General features: G+C 43.9%; 1 protein-coding gene across 1 annotated transcript in view; it reads left to right on the forward strand.

Moving 5' to 3' along the window:
• The window catches only part of LOC123999362 (potassium/sodium hyperpolarization-activated cyclic nucleotide-gated channel 2-like), a 100,700-nt gene that overhangs the window by 63,029 nt on the left and 17,657 nt on the right, over positions 1 to 20,014 (forward strand). Inside the window, exons 5-6 of the mRNA XM_046305039.1 lie at positions 18,469 to 18,615; positions 18,880 to 19,120. Of these exons, the coding sequence (XP_046160995.1) occupies positions 18,469 to 18,615; positions 18,880 to 19,120 (388 nt within the window). The remainder of the gene's footprint in view (positions 1 to 18,468; positions 18,616 to 18,879; positions 19,121 to 20,014) is intronic.

A 20,014-nucleotide genomic window follows, 5' to 3' on the forward strand; every position in this document is an offset into this window, starting at 1 on the left:
GCGGGCAAAAAAGTTATTTAGTCTGCCTGGGAGCAAGACATCCTGGTCCCGGGTTTCTTCTTGTAGTCCGTGATTGACTGTAGACCCTGCCACATGCCTCTTGTGTCTGAGCTATTGAATTGAGATTCCACTTTGTCTCTGTACTGACGCTTAGCTTGTTTAATAGCCTTGCGGAGTGAATAGCTGCATTGTTTATATTCTGTCATGTTTCCGGTCACCTTGCCCTGATTAAAAGCAGTGGTTTGCGCTTTCAGTTTCACACGAATGCTGCCATCAATCCACGGTTTCTGGTTAGGGAATGTTTTTATCGTTGCTATGGGAACGACATCTTCGACGCACGTTCTAATGAACTCGCACACCGAATCAGCGTATTCGTCAATATTTTTATCTGACGCAATACGAAACATGTCCCAGTCCACGTGATGGAAGCAGTCTTAGAGTGTGGAGTCAGCTTGGTCTGACCAGCGTTGGACAGACCTCAGCGTGGGAGCCTCTTGTTTTAGTTTCTGCCTGTAGGCAGGGATCAGCAAAATGGAGTCGTGGTCAGCTTTTCCGAAAGGGGGGCGGGGCAGGGCCTTATATGCGTCGCGGAAGTTAGAGTAACAATGATCCAAGGTTTTACCACCCCTGGTTGCGCAATCGATATGCTGATAAAATTTAGGGAGTCTTGTTTTCAGATTAGCTTTGTTATTATTATTATTATTATTATATATTATTATATTATTAAAATCCCCAGCTACAATGAATGCAGCCTCCGGATAAATGGTTTCCAGTTTGCAAAGAGTTAAATAAAGTTCGTTCAGAGCCATCGATATGTCTGCTTGGGGGTGGATATATACGGCTGTGATTATAATCGAAGAGAATTCTCTTGGAAGATAATGCGGTCTACATTTGATATTGAGGAATTCTAAATCAGGTGAACAGAAGGATTTGAGTTCCTGTATGTTTCCTTCATCACACCATGTCTCGTTAGTCATGAGGCATACGCCCCGCCACTCTTCTTACCAGAAAGATGTTTTTTTCTGTCGGCGCGATGCGTGGAGAAACCCGTTGGCTGCACCGCATCGGTTGGCGTCTCTCCAGTGAGCCATGTTTCCGTGAAGCAGAGAACGTTGCAGTCTCTGATATTCCTCTGGAATGCCACCCTTGCTCGGATTTCGTCAACCTTGTTGTCAAGAGACTGGACATTGGCAAGAAGGATGCTGGGGAGTGGTGCGCGATGTGCCCTTTTTCGGAGTCTGACCAGAAGACCGCCTCGTTTCCCTCTTTTTCGGAGTCGCATGCGATCCTTTCCGTTGTCCTGTTTGTAAGGCAGAACACAGGATCCGCGTCGCGGAAAACATATTCTTGGTCGTACTGATGGTGAGTTGACGCTGATCTTATATTCAGTAGTTCTTCTCGACTGTATGAAATGAAACCTAAGATGACCTGGGATACTAATGTAAGAAATAACACGTAAAAAAACAAAAAACTGCATAGTTTCCTAGGAACGTGAAGCGAGGCGGCCATCTCTGTCGGCGCCGGAAGTTGCTTTGTTGTCAGCTGTGTGCGTACTGGTAGCGAAGTCAGGTGCAGGAGAGCAGTGATTTGTGAACAGGCGCACACTTTATTTAGGCAAAAGTGCAAAACACGCAAAACAGTCACAAAAATTGTGTTTAACAATAAACATTTTTGTGAAAAATTACATGTAAAAAACAAGCCAGTCTGGCGCGTCAACAATACACACGTGTCACAAACAAGCTTACACAAAGACATGATGGGGAACTGAGGACTAAATACATGTAGATTGATTGGGGAATGAAAACCAGGTGTGCAGGGAACAAGACAAAACAAATGGATATATGAAAAATGGAGTGGCGATGGCTAGAAAGCCAGTGACGTCGATCCCCGAACGCCGCCCGAACAAGAAGAGCCGACGTTGGCGAAAGTCTTGACAATTGTTATTTTTTTCTATTCTTTTTCTATTTTTTTATGGTTTTTCATTAACTCCTCCGCCACCCCCCCCCCCCCCATCAGAGGACAAATATCTTTATTTTATATAAAGCAGTCACATAACAATAAGCTATTTAATCCCAAACTTCAGCCACTCTCAGCCCATCCCAACTTTCACCATAGACTACCAATAGGTGCCCTTTTTTGTGCGGCATTGGAATACCTCCCTGGTCTTTGTGGTTGGATCTGTGTTTGAAATTCACTGCTCGACTGAAGGACCTTATGTGTAGGGTACAGAGATGAGGTAGTCATTAAAAAATCATGTTAAACACTATTAGTCCATGCAACTTATTATGTTGTTATATTTTTACTCCAGAATTTATTTAGGCTTGTCATAACAAAGGGGTTGAATAATTGACTCATGAATTTCTAAACATTTCTAAAAACATGATTCCACTTTGACATTATGGGGTATTGTGTGTAAGCCAGTGACAAAAAAACTCAATTTAGTCCATTTTATATTCAGACTGTAACACAACAAAATGTGTAAAAGGTCAAGGGTTGTGAATACTTTCTGAATGTCTTTATGGTGTGTAAAGACAGTATGGACCGTATATGAATAGAAAAGGTGTGTAAAGCAGTAGTTATATAGGATAAGCCATACTATAATTAGGGCTTTGGCTGTCATGGAATTTTGTCAGTTGGTGATTGTTTTAAAAAAAAGTAATAATTTCACCTTTATTTAACCACGTAGGCCAGTTGAAAACAAGTTCACATTTACAACTGCGACCTGGCCAAGATAAAGCAAAGCAGTGCGACAAAAGCAACAGAGTTACACATGAACAAACGTACAGTCAATAACACAAAGAAAAATTGTAAATCTATGTACAGTGTGTGCAAATGTAGAAGAGTAGGGAGGTAGGCAATAAATAATTACAATTTAGCATTAATAGATGTGCAGATGATGATGTGGAAGTAGAGACACTGGGGTGCAAAATAGCAAGAGGGTAAGTAATAATATGGGGATGAGGTAGTTGGGTGTGTTATTTACAGATGGGCTGTGTACAGGTACAGTGATCGGTAAGCTGCTCTGACAGCTGACGCTTAAAGTTAGAGAGGGAAATATAAGACTCCAGCTTCAGAGATTTTTGCAATTCGTTCCAGTCATTGGCAGCAGAGAACTGGAAGGAAAGGTGTGTTGGCTTTGGGGATGACCAGTGCCATATACCTGCTGCAGCGTGTGCCATGGGTGGGTGTTGCTATGGTGACCAGTGAGCTGAGATAAGGCAGGGCTTTACCTAGCAAAGACATGTAGATGACCTGGAGCCAGTGGGTTTGGCGACGGATATGTAGTGAGGGCCAGCCAACGAGAGCATACAGGTCACAGTGGTGGGTAGTATATGGGGCTTTGGTGATAAAACAGATGGCACTGTGATAGACTACATCCATTTGCTGAGTAGTGTGTTGCTATTTTGTAAATGACATCGCCGAAGTCAAGGATCGGTAGGATGTTCAGTTTTACGAGGGTATGTTTGGCAGCATGAGTGAAGGAGGCTTTGTTGCGAAATAGGAAGCTGATTCTAGATTTAATTTTGGATATGAGAATCTTAATGTGAGTCTGGAAGGAGAGTTTACAGTCTAACCAGACACCTAGGTATTGTCAAGCAAATAACTGTTGGTCTCACAGTAATTGACCGTTAATTAACATAAACACATTTAGCATCTCCTGGCTTCCAGCCACTGCCGACCTTTGGAACATCTACATTGTAAAAAGTCTAATAAATCCATGTAATATAGCCTATACCTTCACAATGAATCCATGATTTATTTTAGACAGGTCTAAAGAAACATGATATGATGAAAATGTAGTCTATTTCAGAAGAACAGAATAGCATACTCTGAGTTGTCCTTATGTTAGGTCCTGGTCTGGCTATGCCAAATGGCTGTGCGCTACACTAGTTCTTATAGTAGACAGGATTTTCTTAACATTTTGTGGCATTATTTTATAGTATGACGAATACAGTTGAACAAAGCTGAATAAAATAGAAAGGATATTTTCTCCAAACGATTTGAGGGAGTGCGCACATGGGCTATTCTGTGTTGAGTGGTCAACAAATAACAAATAAATAGGTACTCCTATTTCTTTGTCTATTTCTAGCAAGGCCCCCATTAACATCAGCGTAGCTGTAGTGGAGCGGTTCGAGAGTTTCAAGTTCCTTGGTGTCCACATCACCAACAAACTATCATGGTCCAAATACACCAAGACAATTGTTTGGGCCTTCCTCTGACCCCGCCTAGTACATAGGTCCTGGATGGCAGGAAACTTGGCCCCAGTGATGTACTGGGCTGTGCGCAGTACCCTCTGTAGCGCCTTACGGTCGGATGCCGAGCAGTTGCCATACCAGGTGGTGGTCAGGATGCTCTCGATGGTACAGCTGTAGAACTTTTTGAGGATCTGAGGACCCATGCCAAATCTTCTCAGTCTCCTGAGGTGGAAAAGGCATTGTCGTTCCCTCTTCACAACTTTCTTGTTGTGTTTGGACCATGATAGTTTGTTGGTGATGTGGACACCAAGGACCTTGAAACTCTCGACCGGATCCACCCATTGATGTGATTGGGGCCGTGTTCGACCTCCATTCCTTTTCCTGTAGTCCACGGTCATCTCTTTTGTCTTACTGACGTTGAGGGAGATGTGAGTCTAATGATGATTTGAAAAGAGTTGCTTGAAAGGCATGAGCTCTGCTAAGTTTTTTAAAGGTTGGGAATAAGATTAGCAGTATGGTTATGGTTAAGCTAACGTTAGGTTTAAAATCACATTTTAAGATGATCAGTTGTATAAATAGGCAGGGTTTATAACTTTGTGGCTGTGGTAACTAGTGATGACCTGACACAACACATCCATCCCTACTACTCCCTATTCAGGGACCAAGATTTCCTTGACTAACTGATGCCCCCGCACGTTGACTCTGTACCGGTACCCCCTGTATATAGCCTCGCTATTGTTATTTTACTGCTGCTCTTTAATTATTTTTAAACTTTGATTCCTTATTCTAATGTTTTTTTTAAGGTATTTACATTTTTTTTTTTTAACTGTGTTGTTTGTTAGGGCTTGTAAGTAAGCATTTCACTGTAAGGTCTACACCTGTTGTATTTGGCGCATGTGACAAATACAATTTGATTCAACTTGATTTGAGAGAGAGATAGATCGCTAGCTAAAGAGATGCACACGTCTCCTGTCACTGGAAAAGCATGCAAAGCCACGAAGGCCCCCGTTCTTCCTGGAACTGCACTCTCTCTCATGCTCCACTTCTATAATGTCTAAACTATGTGACTATCGTGGTCCAGCTAAGACAGCTCATCACATCCAGATCTCCCTCAGGCCCACATACATTATGGCTTTTTATTAATCATCAACTTCTTAACTACAGTATACTGTGATACACACTGAAGCAGCCATCAGATAACATAGTGATAATGGTACAATGAGTCTGAAAGTTTCTTTGTACAGGATAGTGTAAAAGCAGATGACAATGCGGAGTAGTATTGACTCAGCTCAGTGTAAACAGTTGGTCATGGTTTCGGTGTTGAGACAGAATTGCCATAATACTTTTGGCACCCAGCAATCCTCTTTTCCAGATACTAGCATCACAAATGAGAAAAAGCTATAGTCATTGTTTGCACGGTCCACACTGTTAGACGTTGCGTAGGCTACTGATTTATCAGAATGCACACAGTGTGGTGTCTAGAAAGAGTGCAGCAGCAGCATGTCCCTGTGTCCTCTCCTCTACTGTTGGAGATGACACAACCCCCACCCCTCTCTCATCTTGACGTCCTTGGGGTCCTTGACGTCTAGCTGGGTGAAACACAATTTGCCTGAGGACACAGCATTCCCGCGGCCACCCCACCTTGAGCATTAGGCGTCATGTAACTGTTACTGTCCTCCTCCGGAGGGATGGACCAGCACTTCTAAATAGGTTCTGAGAAAAATGTGACCCAAGCGGCCTTTAGGGAGGTACAGTGCTCCACTCAACCGACTGTCACCATTTACTCAACGCAACCCCTAACGAGCCAATATTTCCATAGTGTGATGGTTATGTATTTGCCCGAACCTTTGCTACTTGTGAAAGCTCTTAGTAATAATAGTCTAGAAAAATTGAGCAAGCTTTAAACTCCTTCTGTCTGACTTCTCGTGAAGTGGAATATCTAATACAGTAACTGTCGTATGACGGACTCTCCATAGACTCACATAGGGGTCCTTCTCACACAAGATTTGTATGGGTCTTTGTCTTGTCCACTGTTTGCAGGCTCTATGTGTGTGTTTGATTGCTATGGGGTCCCTTTATCATATACGTCCTGCTCAGTTTGATGTTGCTGCTCATTGGCCTGCAGTTAAACAGTGAGTCAGAGCTGCAGAGATCAGAGCTACAGACTAACATCCATCAGCTACCTGCACCCACCAACAGCCCGACAATTTAGTAGTAGGGCTGGGTACAGTACACACTCTGGTTCAGGAAAACCACAAACCCAGTGGGGGAACCCAAACATTTTCCTGGTCAGGTCAAAAGGTCAGGAAAAACTATTGGCCAGTGATGTAGTGGAGGGTATATGCAGGCATACGTCGTATATACCACTTACTTTTCAATGGACATTGTGTATAGTCATTATTTAATCCCCACTATGCATACCAAAGTAGTCTAGTGGAGGTATACGCTGTATAAATTAATTGGGCTGATGGATCAGATCAGAATGTTTAGCTTAAAATGTTGATAAGCTATTATTTCTTCAATTTTTTGGGCGGAGCAATTTGCATGGTTGTAGAACGCTGTTCTAAAATGAGCACTGCACATGTGAGTGGTTTCATGGACAGCGATGGAAATGTCCATTCGAAATTTAGAAAGAGGGGAGATCTAAAGATGCAACAATTGTCATGGATTGCTTATATTTTATGACTAGGATAATGCCTTTGGCTGCTAGACAATGAAAGTAAGTTGAAAGGAAACCAATAGAACAGGAGAACACATATGAGGAAGTCTTTATAAAATAATTGCCTCCATGTTTCTATGGTGGGATTTTAGCTATAGGCAACTTTGAAGCAAGGTAAGACATGCCTCAATTTTAAGTAAAACGTCCAGGTTTCAAACAATTAAGGAACAGGAAAAATAGACCTAACCGTCTTCTGGAAGATGGAAAGGCTTTCCCAAAAACCATCTAAATTAAATGTTAACTACCATAAAACTTAAATCAAACTCAGTCACATTTCAGCAAAATAAATGCCTGTTTCAAATAAACGGCTGGTCTAAATGAATTGTTAATGAGGTTACCATGAATTGCTTATGAAATTTGTTTGATTTGTTCCATTAAATAATTAAATAATGACTCAAACAAATTATGGCAAAAATCCATTTTTATCACAAGTAAGAAACTGCTGGCCATTGGCTGCGAACGGCTGAGAAGCAACCAATGGACCCTCAGACCATCGTCCAAAAGTAAAAACTGTCGAAAACGCACAGTCAAAGAGGAGAATAAATGAGTTTGTCAAGGATAATACAGTTGAAGTCGGAAGTTTATGTACATTTAGGTTGGAGTCATTAAATCTTGTTTTTCAACCACTCCACAAATTTCTTGTTAACAAACTATAGTTTTGGCAAGTCAGTTAGGACATCTACTTTGTGCTGACAAGTCATTTTTCCAACATTTGTTTACAGACAGATTATTTCACCAATAATTCACTGTATCACAACTCAGGTGGGTCAGAAGTTTACATACACTAAGTTGACTGTGCCTTTAAACAGCTTGGAAAATTCCAGAAAATTATGTCATGGCTTTAGAAGCTTCTGATAGGCTTATTGACATCATTTGAGTCAATTGGGGTTGTACCTGTGGATATATTACAGGGTCTACCGTCAAACTCAGTGCCTCTTTGCTTGACATCATGGGACAATCAAAAGAAATCAGCCAAGACCCCAGAAAAAAAATTGTAGACCTCCACAAGTTTGGTTCATCCATGGGAGAAATTTCCAAACGCCTGAAGGTACCATGTTCATCTGTACAAACAATAGCACACAAGTATAAACACATGGAAATAGAAACACATGGGACCACACAGCCGTCATACCAGTCAGGAAGGAGACACGTTCTGTCTCCTAGAGATGAACGTACTTTGGTGCGAAAAGTGCAAATCAATCCCAGAACAACAGCAAATGACCTTGTGAAGATGCTGGAGGAAACAAGTGCAAAAGTATCTATATCCACAGTAAAACAATTCTTATATCGACATAACCTGAAAGGCCGCTCAGCAAGGAAGAAGCCACTGCTCAAAAACCACCATAAAAAAGCCAGACTACGGTTTGAAACTGAACACGGGGACAAAGATCGTACTTTTTGGAGAAATGTCCTCTGGTCTGATGAAACAAAAATAGAACTGTTTGGCCATAATGACCATCGTTATGTTTGGAGGAGAAACGGGGACGCTTGCAAGCCGAAGAACACCATCCCAGCCTTGAGGCACAGGGGTGGCAGCATCATCTTGTGAGGGTGCTTTGCTGCAGGAGGGACTGGTGCACTTCACAAAATAGATGGCATCATGAGGTAGGAAAATGATGTGGATATATTGAAGCAACATCTCAAGACATCAGTCAGGAAGTTAAAGGTTGGTCGCAAATGGGTCTTCGATATGGACAATGACCCCAAGCATACTTCCAAAATTGTGGCAAAATGGCTTAAGGACAACAAAGTCAAGGTATTGGAGTGGCCATCACAAAGCCCTAACCTCAATCCCATAGGACATTTGTGGGCAGAACTGATGAAGCGTGTGCGAGCAAAGAGGCCTACAAACCTGACTCAGTTACACCAGCTCTGTCTTGAGGAATGGGCCAAAATTCACCCAACTTATTGTGGGAAGCTTGTGGAAGGCTACCCGAAATGTTTGACCCAAGTGAAACATTTTAAAGGCAATTCCACCAAATACTAATTGAGAGTATGTGAAACTTCTGACCCACTTGGAACGTGACGAATGAAATCAAAGCTGAATAAATCATTCTCTGCTATTATTCTGACATTTCACATTCTTAAAATAAACTGGTGATCCGAACTGACCTAAAACAGGGTTAAATGTCAGGAATTGTGAAAAACTTAGTTTAAATGTATTTGGCTAAGGTGTATGTAAACATCCGACTTCAACTGTATATATATGGGGGTGGGGCATATATATATATTACACTGCTCAAAAAAATAAAGGGAACACTAAAATAAATGAATGAATGAAATATTCTTATTAAATACTTTTTTCCTTACATAGTTGAATGTGCTGACAACAAAATCACACAAAAGTTATCAATGGAAATCAAATTTATCAACCCATGGAGGTCTGGATTTGGAATGACACTCAAAATTAAAGTGGAAAACCACACTACAGGCTGATCAAACTTTGATGTAATGTCCTTAAAACAAGTCAAAATGAGGCTCAGTAGTGTGTGTGGCCTGCACGTGCCTGTATGACCTCCCTACAACGCCTGGGCATGCTCCTGATGAGGTGGCGGATGGTCTCCTGAGGGATCTCTTCCCAGACCTGGACTAAAGCATCCGACAACTCCTGGACAGTCTGTGGTGCAACGTGGCGTTGGTGGATGGAGCGAGACATGATGTCCCAGATGTGCTCAATTGGATTCAGGTCTGGGGAACGGGTGGGCCAGGAGGAAGGCATCAATGCCTTCCTCTTGCAGGAACTGCTGACACACTCCAGCCACATGAGGTCTAGCATTGTCTTGCATTAGAAGGAACCCAGGGCCAACCGCACCAGCATATGGTCTCACAAGGGGTCTGAGGATCTCATCTCGGTACCTAATGGCAGTCAGGCTACCTGTGGCGAGCACATGGAGGGCTGTGCGGCCCCCCAAAGAAATGCCACCCCACACCATGACTGACCCACCACCAAACCGGTCATGCTGGAGGATGTTGCAGGCAGCAGAACGTTCTCCACGGCGTATCCAGACCCTGTAATGTCTGTCATGTGCTCAGTGTGAACCTGCTTTCATCTGTGAAGAGCACAGGGTGCCAGTGGTGAATTTGCTAATCTTGGTGTTCTCTGGAAAATGCCAAACGTCCTGCACGGTGTTGGGCTGTAAGCACAACCCCCACCTGTGGACGTCGGGCCCTCATACCACCCTCATGGAGTCTGTTTCTGACCGTTTGAGCAGACACAAGCACATTTGTGGCCTGCTGGAGGTAATTTTGCAGGGCTCTGGCAGTGTTCCTCCTGATCCTCCTTGCACAAAGGCGGAGGTAGTGGTCCTGCTGCTGGGTTGTTGCCCTCCTACGGCCACCTCCACGTCTCCTGATGTACTGGCCTGTCTCCTGGTAGCGCCTCCATGCTCTGGACACTACGCTGACAGACACAGGGTTCGGGTCGAGAGCCAGACCCTGTCCCCCGGTTCAAACACGGGGGCCTCACTGCGGTGGCGGTCAGCACTCCTCTTCTGCCGTCCACTGGCTTCATGGAGGGATCCCTGGACGGTCCTCCAGGTCTCCTTGGAGCGCTGCACCCACTCCTCCACTGCAGGAGCCTCGGTCTTGCTCGGATGCCATGGTGCCAGGACCGGCTGTTACCCCAACACGCACTGAAATGGGGACACGATAGTAGAGGAGTGGCGTAGTGAGTTCTGGGCCATCTCAGCCCAGGGGATGTATCTCGCCCACTACCCTGGCCGGTCCTGGCAATACGACCGCAGAAACCTACCCACCTCCTGGTTCACTCTCTCCACCTGCCCATTACTCTTGGGGTGATAACCGGAGGTCAGGCTGACCGAGACCCCCAGACGTGAACTGGGGACCCCGACCCGAGACGATGTCCTCCGTTACTCCGTAGTGCCGGAAGACGTGGGTGAATAATTCCTCTGCAGTCTGTAGGGCTGTAGGGAGACCGGGCAACGGGAGGAGACGGCAGGACTTAGAGAACCAATCCACAATCACCAAAACCGTAGTGTTCCCCTGAGACGGGGGGAGATCGGTCAGGAAATCTATGGATAGGTGAGACCATGGTCGTTGTGGAACGGGGAGGGGTTGTAAATTCCCTATAGGAAGGTGCCTAGGAGCCTTACTCTGGGCGCATACCGAACAGGAAGAGACATAAACCCTAACGTCCCTAGCTAAGGTGGGCCACCAATACTTCTCCCGGAGGCCCCCCCACTGTCCTTGCCACCCCAGGGTGACCCGAGGAGGGTAGGATGTGAGCCCACCGAATCGGTTGTTCCCGGACACCAAGCGGCATGTACTTCCTCCCAGCCGGACACTGGGGAGGCGCGGGCTCCACCCGTAACGCCCGCTCAATGTCCGAGTCCACCTCCCATACCACTGGTGCCATCAGCCTCGGGCGGGAAGGTTGGGAGTAGGCTCAGTGGACCGATCCTCCGTGTCGTAAAGGCGGGACAGTGCGCCAGCCTTTACGTTCTGAGAGCCCGGTCTGTATGACAATGTAAAACGGAATCGGGTGAAGAATATGACCCACCTTGCCTGACGTGGTTTCAGTCTCCTAGCTGCTCGAATATACTCCAGATTCTGGTGGTCGGCCCAGATAAGAAATTCTGGTCCCTCAAGCCAGTGTCTCCACACCTTCAGAGCCCTGACCACCGCTAACAACTCCCGGTCCCCCACATCATAGTTACGCTCCGCTGGACTGAGCTTCCTCGAAAAGAAAGCACAGGGGCGGAGTTTTGGTGGCGTACCAGAGCGTTGTGATAACACGGCACCCACCCCAGCCTCGGACGCGTCCACCTCCACTATGAATGCTAGAGAGGGGTCCGGGTGCTCTAACACGGGTGCATCCGTGAACAGCGCCTTCAATCTGTTGAAAGCTCTGTCCGACTCTGCTGAGCACCGCAAACGCACCGGGCCCCCCTTCAGCAGTGAGGTAATGGGAGCCGCTACCTGGCCAAAACCCCGGATAAACCTCCGGTAGTAACCCCCAAAAACGCTGCACCTCCTTCACCATGGTCGGAGTCGGCCAATTACGCACAGCCTTAATGCGGTCACACTCCATCACCACCCCCGAGGTGGAAATGTGATAGCCCAGGAAGGAGACAGCTCATTTGGAGAACACACACTTCTCAGCCTTGACATATAGGTCATGCTCCAGCAGTCTACCAAGCACCTTGCGTACCAGAGACACATGCGCGGCGCTGGTGGCTGAGTAGATCAGAATGTCATCGATATAAACCACGCCTGAGAATCTCGTCTACAAAGGATGAAAGATGGCTGGAGCATTCTTTAACCCATACGGCATGGCGAGGTACTCATAGTGTCCCGATGTGGTACTAAACGTGGTTTTCCACTCGTCTCCATCCCGAATACGCACCAGACTATACACGCTCCTGAGATTCAGTTTTGTGAAGAACTGTGCTCCGTGAAATGATTCCACCGCTGTAGCGATGAGAGGTAGTGGGTACCTAAACCCCACTGTGATGACATTTAGACCTCTATAATCAATACACGGACACAAACCTCCCTCCTTTTTCTTCACAAAAAATAAACTTGAGGAGACGGGTGAGATGGAGGGCCGAATGTACCCCTGTCCCAGAGATTCCATGACATATATTTCCATAGCCAATGTCTCCTCCTGGGACAATGGGTACACGTGACTCTTGGGAAGCGCAGCGTTTACCTGGAGATCTATCGCACAATCCCCTCCCGGTCTATGAGGTAGTAATTTAGTCGTTTTCTTTTTACTGAAAGTGATCGCCAAATCGGCATATTCGGGGGGATGCGCACCGTGGAACTCTGGTCTGGACTCTCCACCAACGTGGCACCGATGGAAACTCCCAGACACCTTCCAGAACACTCCTCTGACCACCCCTGGAGAACCCCCTGTCTCCACGAAATCTTAGGATTGTGCTGAGCCAGCTAGGGAATCCCCAGCACCACTGGAAACGCAGGCAAATCAATAATAAAGAGACTTATACGTTCCCTGATTCCCCTGCGTCACCATGTCCAGTGGAACCGTGGCCTCCCTGACCAACCCCGACCCTAATAGCTGGCTATCTAGGGAGTGCACGCGTTTTAGGTATTTCAGAAACTGTCACTGTTTCATATAGAATGTTTCACACAGGGCACATTTCCTTCACCGGGTGGGCTGTTTGGGAAATGTTTGGCAAAATTAGAGTATACGCACTTTTCCAGGAACCACTACACCACTGCTCTTGGCCTTCATGGTAAATCTGCTGGGAGATCGCTCAAGTTTTAAGTCTAAGTTAGACATCCCATCCTGGTCGCAAGAACGTCTAGAATTGCCTTCAAAACCAGCCACTAGGGGCAACGGTGAACTTTATTACCTTCGAGTAGGCTGGCAGCTTTTGCTAGGGTGCTGTGAACTGGAATAGTGAATGCATTTGTCACGACTTCTGCCGAAGTTGGCTCTCCTGCCTGTTCGGGCGGTGCTCGGCGGTCGTCGTCACCGTCCTACTAGCCATTACCGATCCCTTTTTCGTTTGTCTGTTGGTTTTGTCTTATTAGTTTCACCTGTGTGTATTTTAGTTTAATTAACGTCCTTATATGTAGTAGGTTGTCCCACCCTTGTTTTGTGCAGGATTGTTTTTGTATTCATGGCATATTGGTCCTCTGATCCTTCTCGCCTCTCCTCTTCAGATGAAGAGGAGGAAGACCGTGACAGCATTCCTCTGCATCAGTCCACCATTACCATCATTTCACTTCAGTTTGGAGTTGTGGCAGTTTATTTTTTAGGGGAAATTGTAAGATTAAAATGATGCCACTGACCTTCATTTTCTCCATTCTCTTTATTCCAAACGTCCAGTTTTCAAAGGATGGTAAAACTCATAGAGCTGGCAGTTGATAAAAGGCAACATCCTCCAAAACCTTGGAATAGAGATAGTGAGTTGAGTGTATAATTGTATTTATTATGGATCCCCATTAGCTACACTACAAAAGAAAAGTAGACACCCTTACATTGTCCTACCTACCTTGATATTGACTACTATGGAAGATGATTGAGAACTGAATACTGCTCTCTCCAGTCAAGCAGCCTTGTTTAACACTTTTGAATAACTTTATAAGCAGTCATAAATATTAATAAGCATTTTAAACTTTCAAGCATGACAAATCACAAGCATCATAGAGATAACTAAATAATCTATGAACATTGATTTTGCAAAATGTTTTATAGAAAGGTACAAGGAGTGAGAATGACATGCTTCCGTGGATGTTTATGCCAGGACCGATTGCAATTAAGAATGAATTAGATTATGATTATGAGGAAAACAAAATAATAAAATTAAATGTTTCAAGGGGGGATTTCCATACCTAGTTAATTAGAGAGAATGATATTAACAGCTACTTGTTCTTATAGGTATCCATAGTGTGTGTGTCCCTGCCACAAGGACTGGAGCCCTACATAGGGTCACAACTGTGTTTCTGACATTACCCTCTGTAACCTTCCCATTGTGTTACACTGTCACTTGTCCAATGTGCTTGTAATACAATGAAGGTGCTTTAACAGAGGAGAGCGCATTATAGGCTACATCAGCATGGCTTGCCAACCGTAAGACTACTCTACCAGAGAGTCAACAGACAGAGAGCCAATCTGTGAGCTCAGGGTCAGCATGAACATGTAACTCTGTCGTGTATCAGGACTTAGAAATACTGCAGGCAGAAATACAGGAAAGCACATTCATACCCCAAAGAAACTGACATCTCGCTGTACGGCACAAACAGGCCTAGATACAGGCCCGACTACCGTTCTGTTTTAGCTCAGCCTGCCCCTCGAGTTATTCACAACAACAAAACATGAAGAGAGGTAGAAGGGGAGGGGTAGAGATGAGAGAGAGGCTAGAGAGAAAAAGGGATGATGGATAGAGGAAAGGTAGATCAAAGAGAGAGGAAATTGAGGTAGAAAGAAGAGAGAGTGAGAGAGATGACAGAGATATGGAAGAGAGGTAAAGAGAGGAGGGACCAGTACGGAGGTAGAGGTAGAGAATGGTAGAATGGAGAGAAGTGTGGAGAGGATATAAAGATAGAGAGAGGAGATAGAGGTATAAAGGAAAGATGGTTGGGGAGGACGGACTCTGTGTTGTCCTGAAGAGAGTAATGACACCAGGCGATGGAAGCAGACAGGGTCACATCTCATCACATCAAACTGCCCATATGTCACTTACCTCCTCAGCAGTGGCAAAACAGGCGAGGTCATTGTTGCTTCCATCCTCCCATTCATATAAATCCTGCCTGTTGGGATGGCCTATTGACATGCATGGCAAACATCAGCACTCTAAATGAATGCATGCTTTACGTGTCTGATGATACTTTACTGAATTCCCCTCATTTGGTGATGTGATGCATGTCTTATGTGATGCATGTCTTATGTGATGCATGTCTTATGTGATGCATGTCTTATGTCATGCATGTCTTATGTGATGCATGTCTTATGTGATGCATGTCTTATGTGATGCATGTCTTATGTGATGCATGTCTTATGTCATGCATGTCTTATGTGATGCATGTCTTATGTGATGCATGTCTTATGTGATGCATGTCTTATGTGATGCATGTCTTATGTGATGCATGTCTTATGTGATGCATGTCTTATGTGATGCATGTCTTATGTGATGCATGTCTTATGTGATGCATGTCTTATGTGATGCATGTCTTATGTGATGCATGCTATATGTTGAAAGGATACATCCATGTTCGATACACATCTGTCAGTCTGAAAGAAACAAGGATTGCTTCTGAAATGACACCCTATTCCCTAGATGCCATGATTATACGATGGGAGTGACCATGTTACTCGTGTAGCCGTGATTGATTTCTTGCTTGACAGGAAAAGTCCATTTTAGCACATATTTCATATTGTTGATATAAAGTGGAAAGGAATATTTGCAATTGAGCCAGACAGTATAAACAATCATCAGTACTATGACAATCCACTGTATGACCAACTTCGACAGTATGTTCAATAAAAAAGCAAAGCACATAATATACCTCCCCAGTGAGCCCAGTAGTGAGTCCTGAATCTGTATTGCAGCAATGAGAGAGAGATTGTTAATACACTGTGTATATATATATAATATGACATTTGTAATGTCTTTATTGTTTTGAAACTTCTGTATGTGTAATGTTTACTGTTAATTTGTATTGCTTTTCACTTTATATATTCACTTTATATATTATCTACCTCACTTGCTTTGGCAATGTTAACACATGTTTCCCATGCCAATAAAGCCCTTGAATTGAATTGAGAGAGAGCGAGAGAGAGAGAGAGAGAGAGAGAGAGAGAGAGAGAGAGAGAGAGAGAGAGAGAGAGAGAGAGAGAGAGAGAGAGAGAGAGAGAGAGATTATGCAACATCCTCCTACTTCAGATAGGGCTAGCATCACTACACTATTATCAGTCCATGTGGCTTGTCAATTAGTCACTTTGAATCAATAGGACCACAACTTCCTGTTTTTTCATTCATGTGTAGATTCATTAACACTTCCCCCTCCATGATATTATGGTGGGTAGGGCCAAATGGGTGGTATGAAAAACAAGGCTGTTGATTTCAAACACATATTTCCCCATTGTTTGTGGCTGTTTCTGCATCTGTTTTTGTACAATATTTTATTCACATGTTTTATAACTAAATGGAAAGGGCAAAGGTTGTCCATGGTTGGAGGGGTGTTGTTCACTGTATTGCTCTAATACACAAGCTGCGTCACATGGTTAGGCTACCGTTTTCTTCTCTCACCACTAGCTTTGTTGTGTGACAGGAGTGTGCATTGTTTACTGAAACCCAATGATGCTCGAAACTGGGAGAAAACCCAATTATCTGCTCTTATAAAACCTAGACAGCATTGTCAATGGATTAGCAAATACCCTGTTTATTCTTCTAAATCAGCAACAAAGACATTATACACTGACTGTACAAAACATTAGGAGCACCTTCCTAATATTGTGTTGCACTCCCTTTTGCCCTCAGAACAACCTCAATTCATCGGGGCATGGACTCTACAAGGTGTTGAAAGAATTCCACAGGGTTCCTGGCCTATGTTGACTCCAATGCTTCCCACAGTTGTGTCAAATTGGCTGGATGTCCTTTGGGAGGTGGATCCCAGCAGCATTGCAGTTCTTGACAAACTCAAACCAGTGCACCTGGCACCTACTACCACACCCCGGCACTTTAATCTTTTGTCTTGCCCATTCACCCTCTGAATGGCACACATACACAATCCATGTCTCAATTGTCTCAAGGCTTAAAAATCATTCTGTAACCTTTCTCCTCCCCTTCATTTACACTGACTGAAGTGGATTTAACAAGTGACATCAATAAGGGATCATAGCTTCACCTGGATTCACATGGTCAGTCTATGTCATGGAAAGAGCAGGTGTTCTTAATGTTTTGTACACTTAGTGAACATTAAAGGGCATCATAAGACAATACTGGAGCTACAGTATATCTTTCATAAAAGTAGGTGTAAAGTGTGTTTTAAGCGAGCACAATTGACACAATTTGATTGGCAGCTCCCTCAAAGAGAGAGAAGGAAACACTAAATTAAACTTAAATTGTGTAAATCATAAAAATTACATTTTTAGCAGGGATCTTCTCTCTATGAATAAGCATAGAATATACTTAGCCAGCTACCACTTTACAAACATCAGTTCAGAACTGTAAGCTACCCCTGTGCATATACCCATCAATTCCATTTCAAATAGTGTACATCTAAGCCTCTTAGAACTTTGTCCAAGTACAGAAATGCATGCTGCTCACATTAATAACTAACCCTGTCTTCCACTGAATACAGTCATCATCATACCAAAGAGTGGTTCCATGTCCAATAATAGGACTACTGTAGGCAGCTAAACAGTTGTGGCAGGGCTATGTTGGTTTGTGTTGACTGAGAGCAGGCCTGTGTTTGGATATACATTAAATATAGCAGGTACACTTCTCCACTGACAGAGTAGAGCATGAATAAATCTCTGTAGGTTTCCGGAGCTGTCACGTTTCCTCAAACTTTTTTTGGTCCTCCCAACAGCTCTCTAGCATATATAGGTCAGGAGATGGCTGTGAACGTGTCCTCCCAGTCTTTCCTATATGTTCAATGTACACCATGAGGCATAGGAAACATATAGTATCACTGAAAGATGTTTAGCTCATGGTTTAGAGATATGCAATCTGTTTTTATGGTGAATTATATTGAATGAGAATGCATATCGACCACAATGCGTTGAATACTAGTATTAATGTTCGTATGACATTGAAAGAATAGTTTGGTTAAAATGTACATTTGTCAAACATCATCTCATACAGTCTACAGATACCATTGAATATTGACTTTCGGAAATGTTGGACTAGCTTATATATACACACACGTCTTTGTCCCCCAAACTTTAATTTGGGGAATAACTTTTTCCTTTAATAAGCAGGTGCTGTAGAGCATATTCCACGTTCTCCATTCATACAAACAGAATGCTGTTTACTTTGACCTTTTTCTTCCCTCCCTCTGTCTCTCTCCCTCTGTCTCTCTCCCTCTGTCTCTCTCCCTCTGTCTCTCATTCTATAGTACAAACAAGTGGAGCAGTACATGTCTTTCCACAAACTGCCAGCAGACTTCCGACAGAAAATCCATGACTACTACGAGCACAGATACCAGGGCAAGATGTTTGATGAGGAGAGCATCCTGGAGGAGCTTAATGAACCACTGCGGGAGGTAAAACAACCAAACACACCATCAAAACTCTGACAATGTCTCACACTTAAAGAGTGGAACAAAGGAACCAAAAATACATTGATTTCTCTACAAAGCTTCATCCTTGTCTTTTGCAAATATGTCCCTTAACAACATTTGAAGTTCTGAGCCTCATTAAACCAAACAAACATACATACATTTTGTTTCCATTTCCCCACCTTTGCTATGTTAGATTTAGACCTAACAAAATTGCAATTCAGTGAAAGTCATGATATTTACCCTTAGGAAATTGTCAACTTCAACTGCCGTAAGCTGGTGGCGTCCATGCCCCTGTTTGCCAACACCGACCCCAACTTTGTGACGGCTATGTTGACTAAGCTCCGCTTTGAGGTCTTCCAGCCTGGAGATTATATCATCAGGGAGGGCACCATCGGCAAGAAGATGTACTTCACCCAACATGGTGTGACCAGTGTCCTGACCAAAGGAACCATGGGCATGAAGCTCTCAGATGGATCCTATTTTGGAGGTGTGGATGGTCAACAATATACAGTATTACTACTTTTCTAGGATTTAATTTTCTACAACTTTCCTAAGATCTGCTGTTGCTGGAAAACCTGGGATAAATATATTCTATATTATTCTATTCTATAATGGTGCTAATAACACACATCTACTATAGAACAGAAGTTGCATACATTACAGTACATTCATGTAGACTTAATTCATGTTCTTTGCTCCGTATAAATCCAATGGTTTACATTAAAACTGTAACAGACAAGAGAATGAAAAGGAAAAGAAAAACACCCTGACATTTGAGTTTGACTTCTTCTCACTTGTCTTCTCGCCCCGCAGCCAGTTTCATCCCACTTCCCCATGCAGCCTGTCCTCCACCCTGCCTTTTTGGGGACTCAGCGCTGTTGTTGATCCACAAAAAAGCAGTCATTTTCTTAGGGTCTGGGGACATTCTTCACACCCGGCTCCTCTTCCGATGAGTTTCCACTAATTAACACAGCCACAAAGGCATTTGTAAAAATGTATGAATCGAAAATGAGCTGTAATCACTTAGCAGTGTGGTCAAGGTTAGGCTAACGTTAGGTTTAAAATCACATTTTAAGAAGATCAATTGTAGAAATAGGCAGGGTCCATGACTTTGTGGCTGTGGTAACTAGTGACGACCCTTTAGAAGAGCAGAGTTCACTTCAGTGGTGCTGTGGGTTGGGCTGTGAGGTGACAGGAGCATGGGCGGGTGTGGAGCATGGGCGGGTGTGGAGCATGGGCGGGTGTTGAAGGAATGTCTGAGATCCACAGCAGCACAGATGCCCATTAATAACAGCTAATTAGTCCACAGAACACTGATGACAGAGCCATTATATGCCACTAGGAAGCCAACCTTTTTTACATGGCATGGGTTAGGAGGAGA

This window comes from Oncorhynchus gorbuscha, linkage group LG02 (assembly GCF_021184085.1).
Source record: "Oncorhynchus gorbuscha isolate QuinsamMale2020 ecotype Even-year linkage group LG02, OgorEven_v1.0, whole genome shotgun sequence".
Classification (NCBI taxonomy): domain Eukaryota; kingdom Metazoa; phylum Chordata; class Actinopteri; order Salmoniformes; family Salmonidae; genus Oncorhynchus; species Oncorhynchus gorbuscha.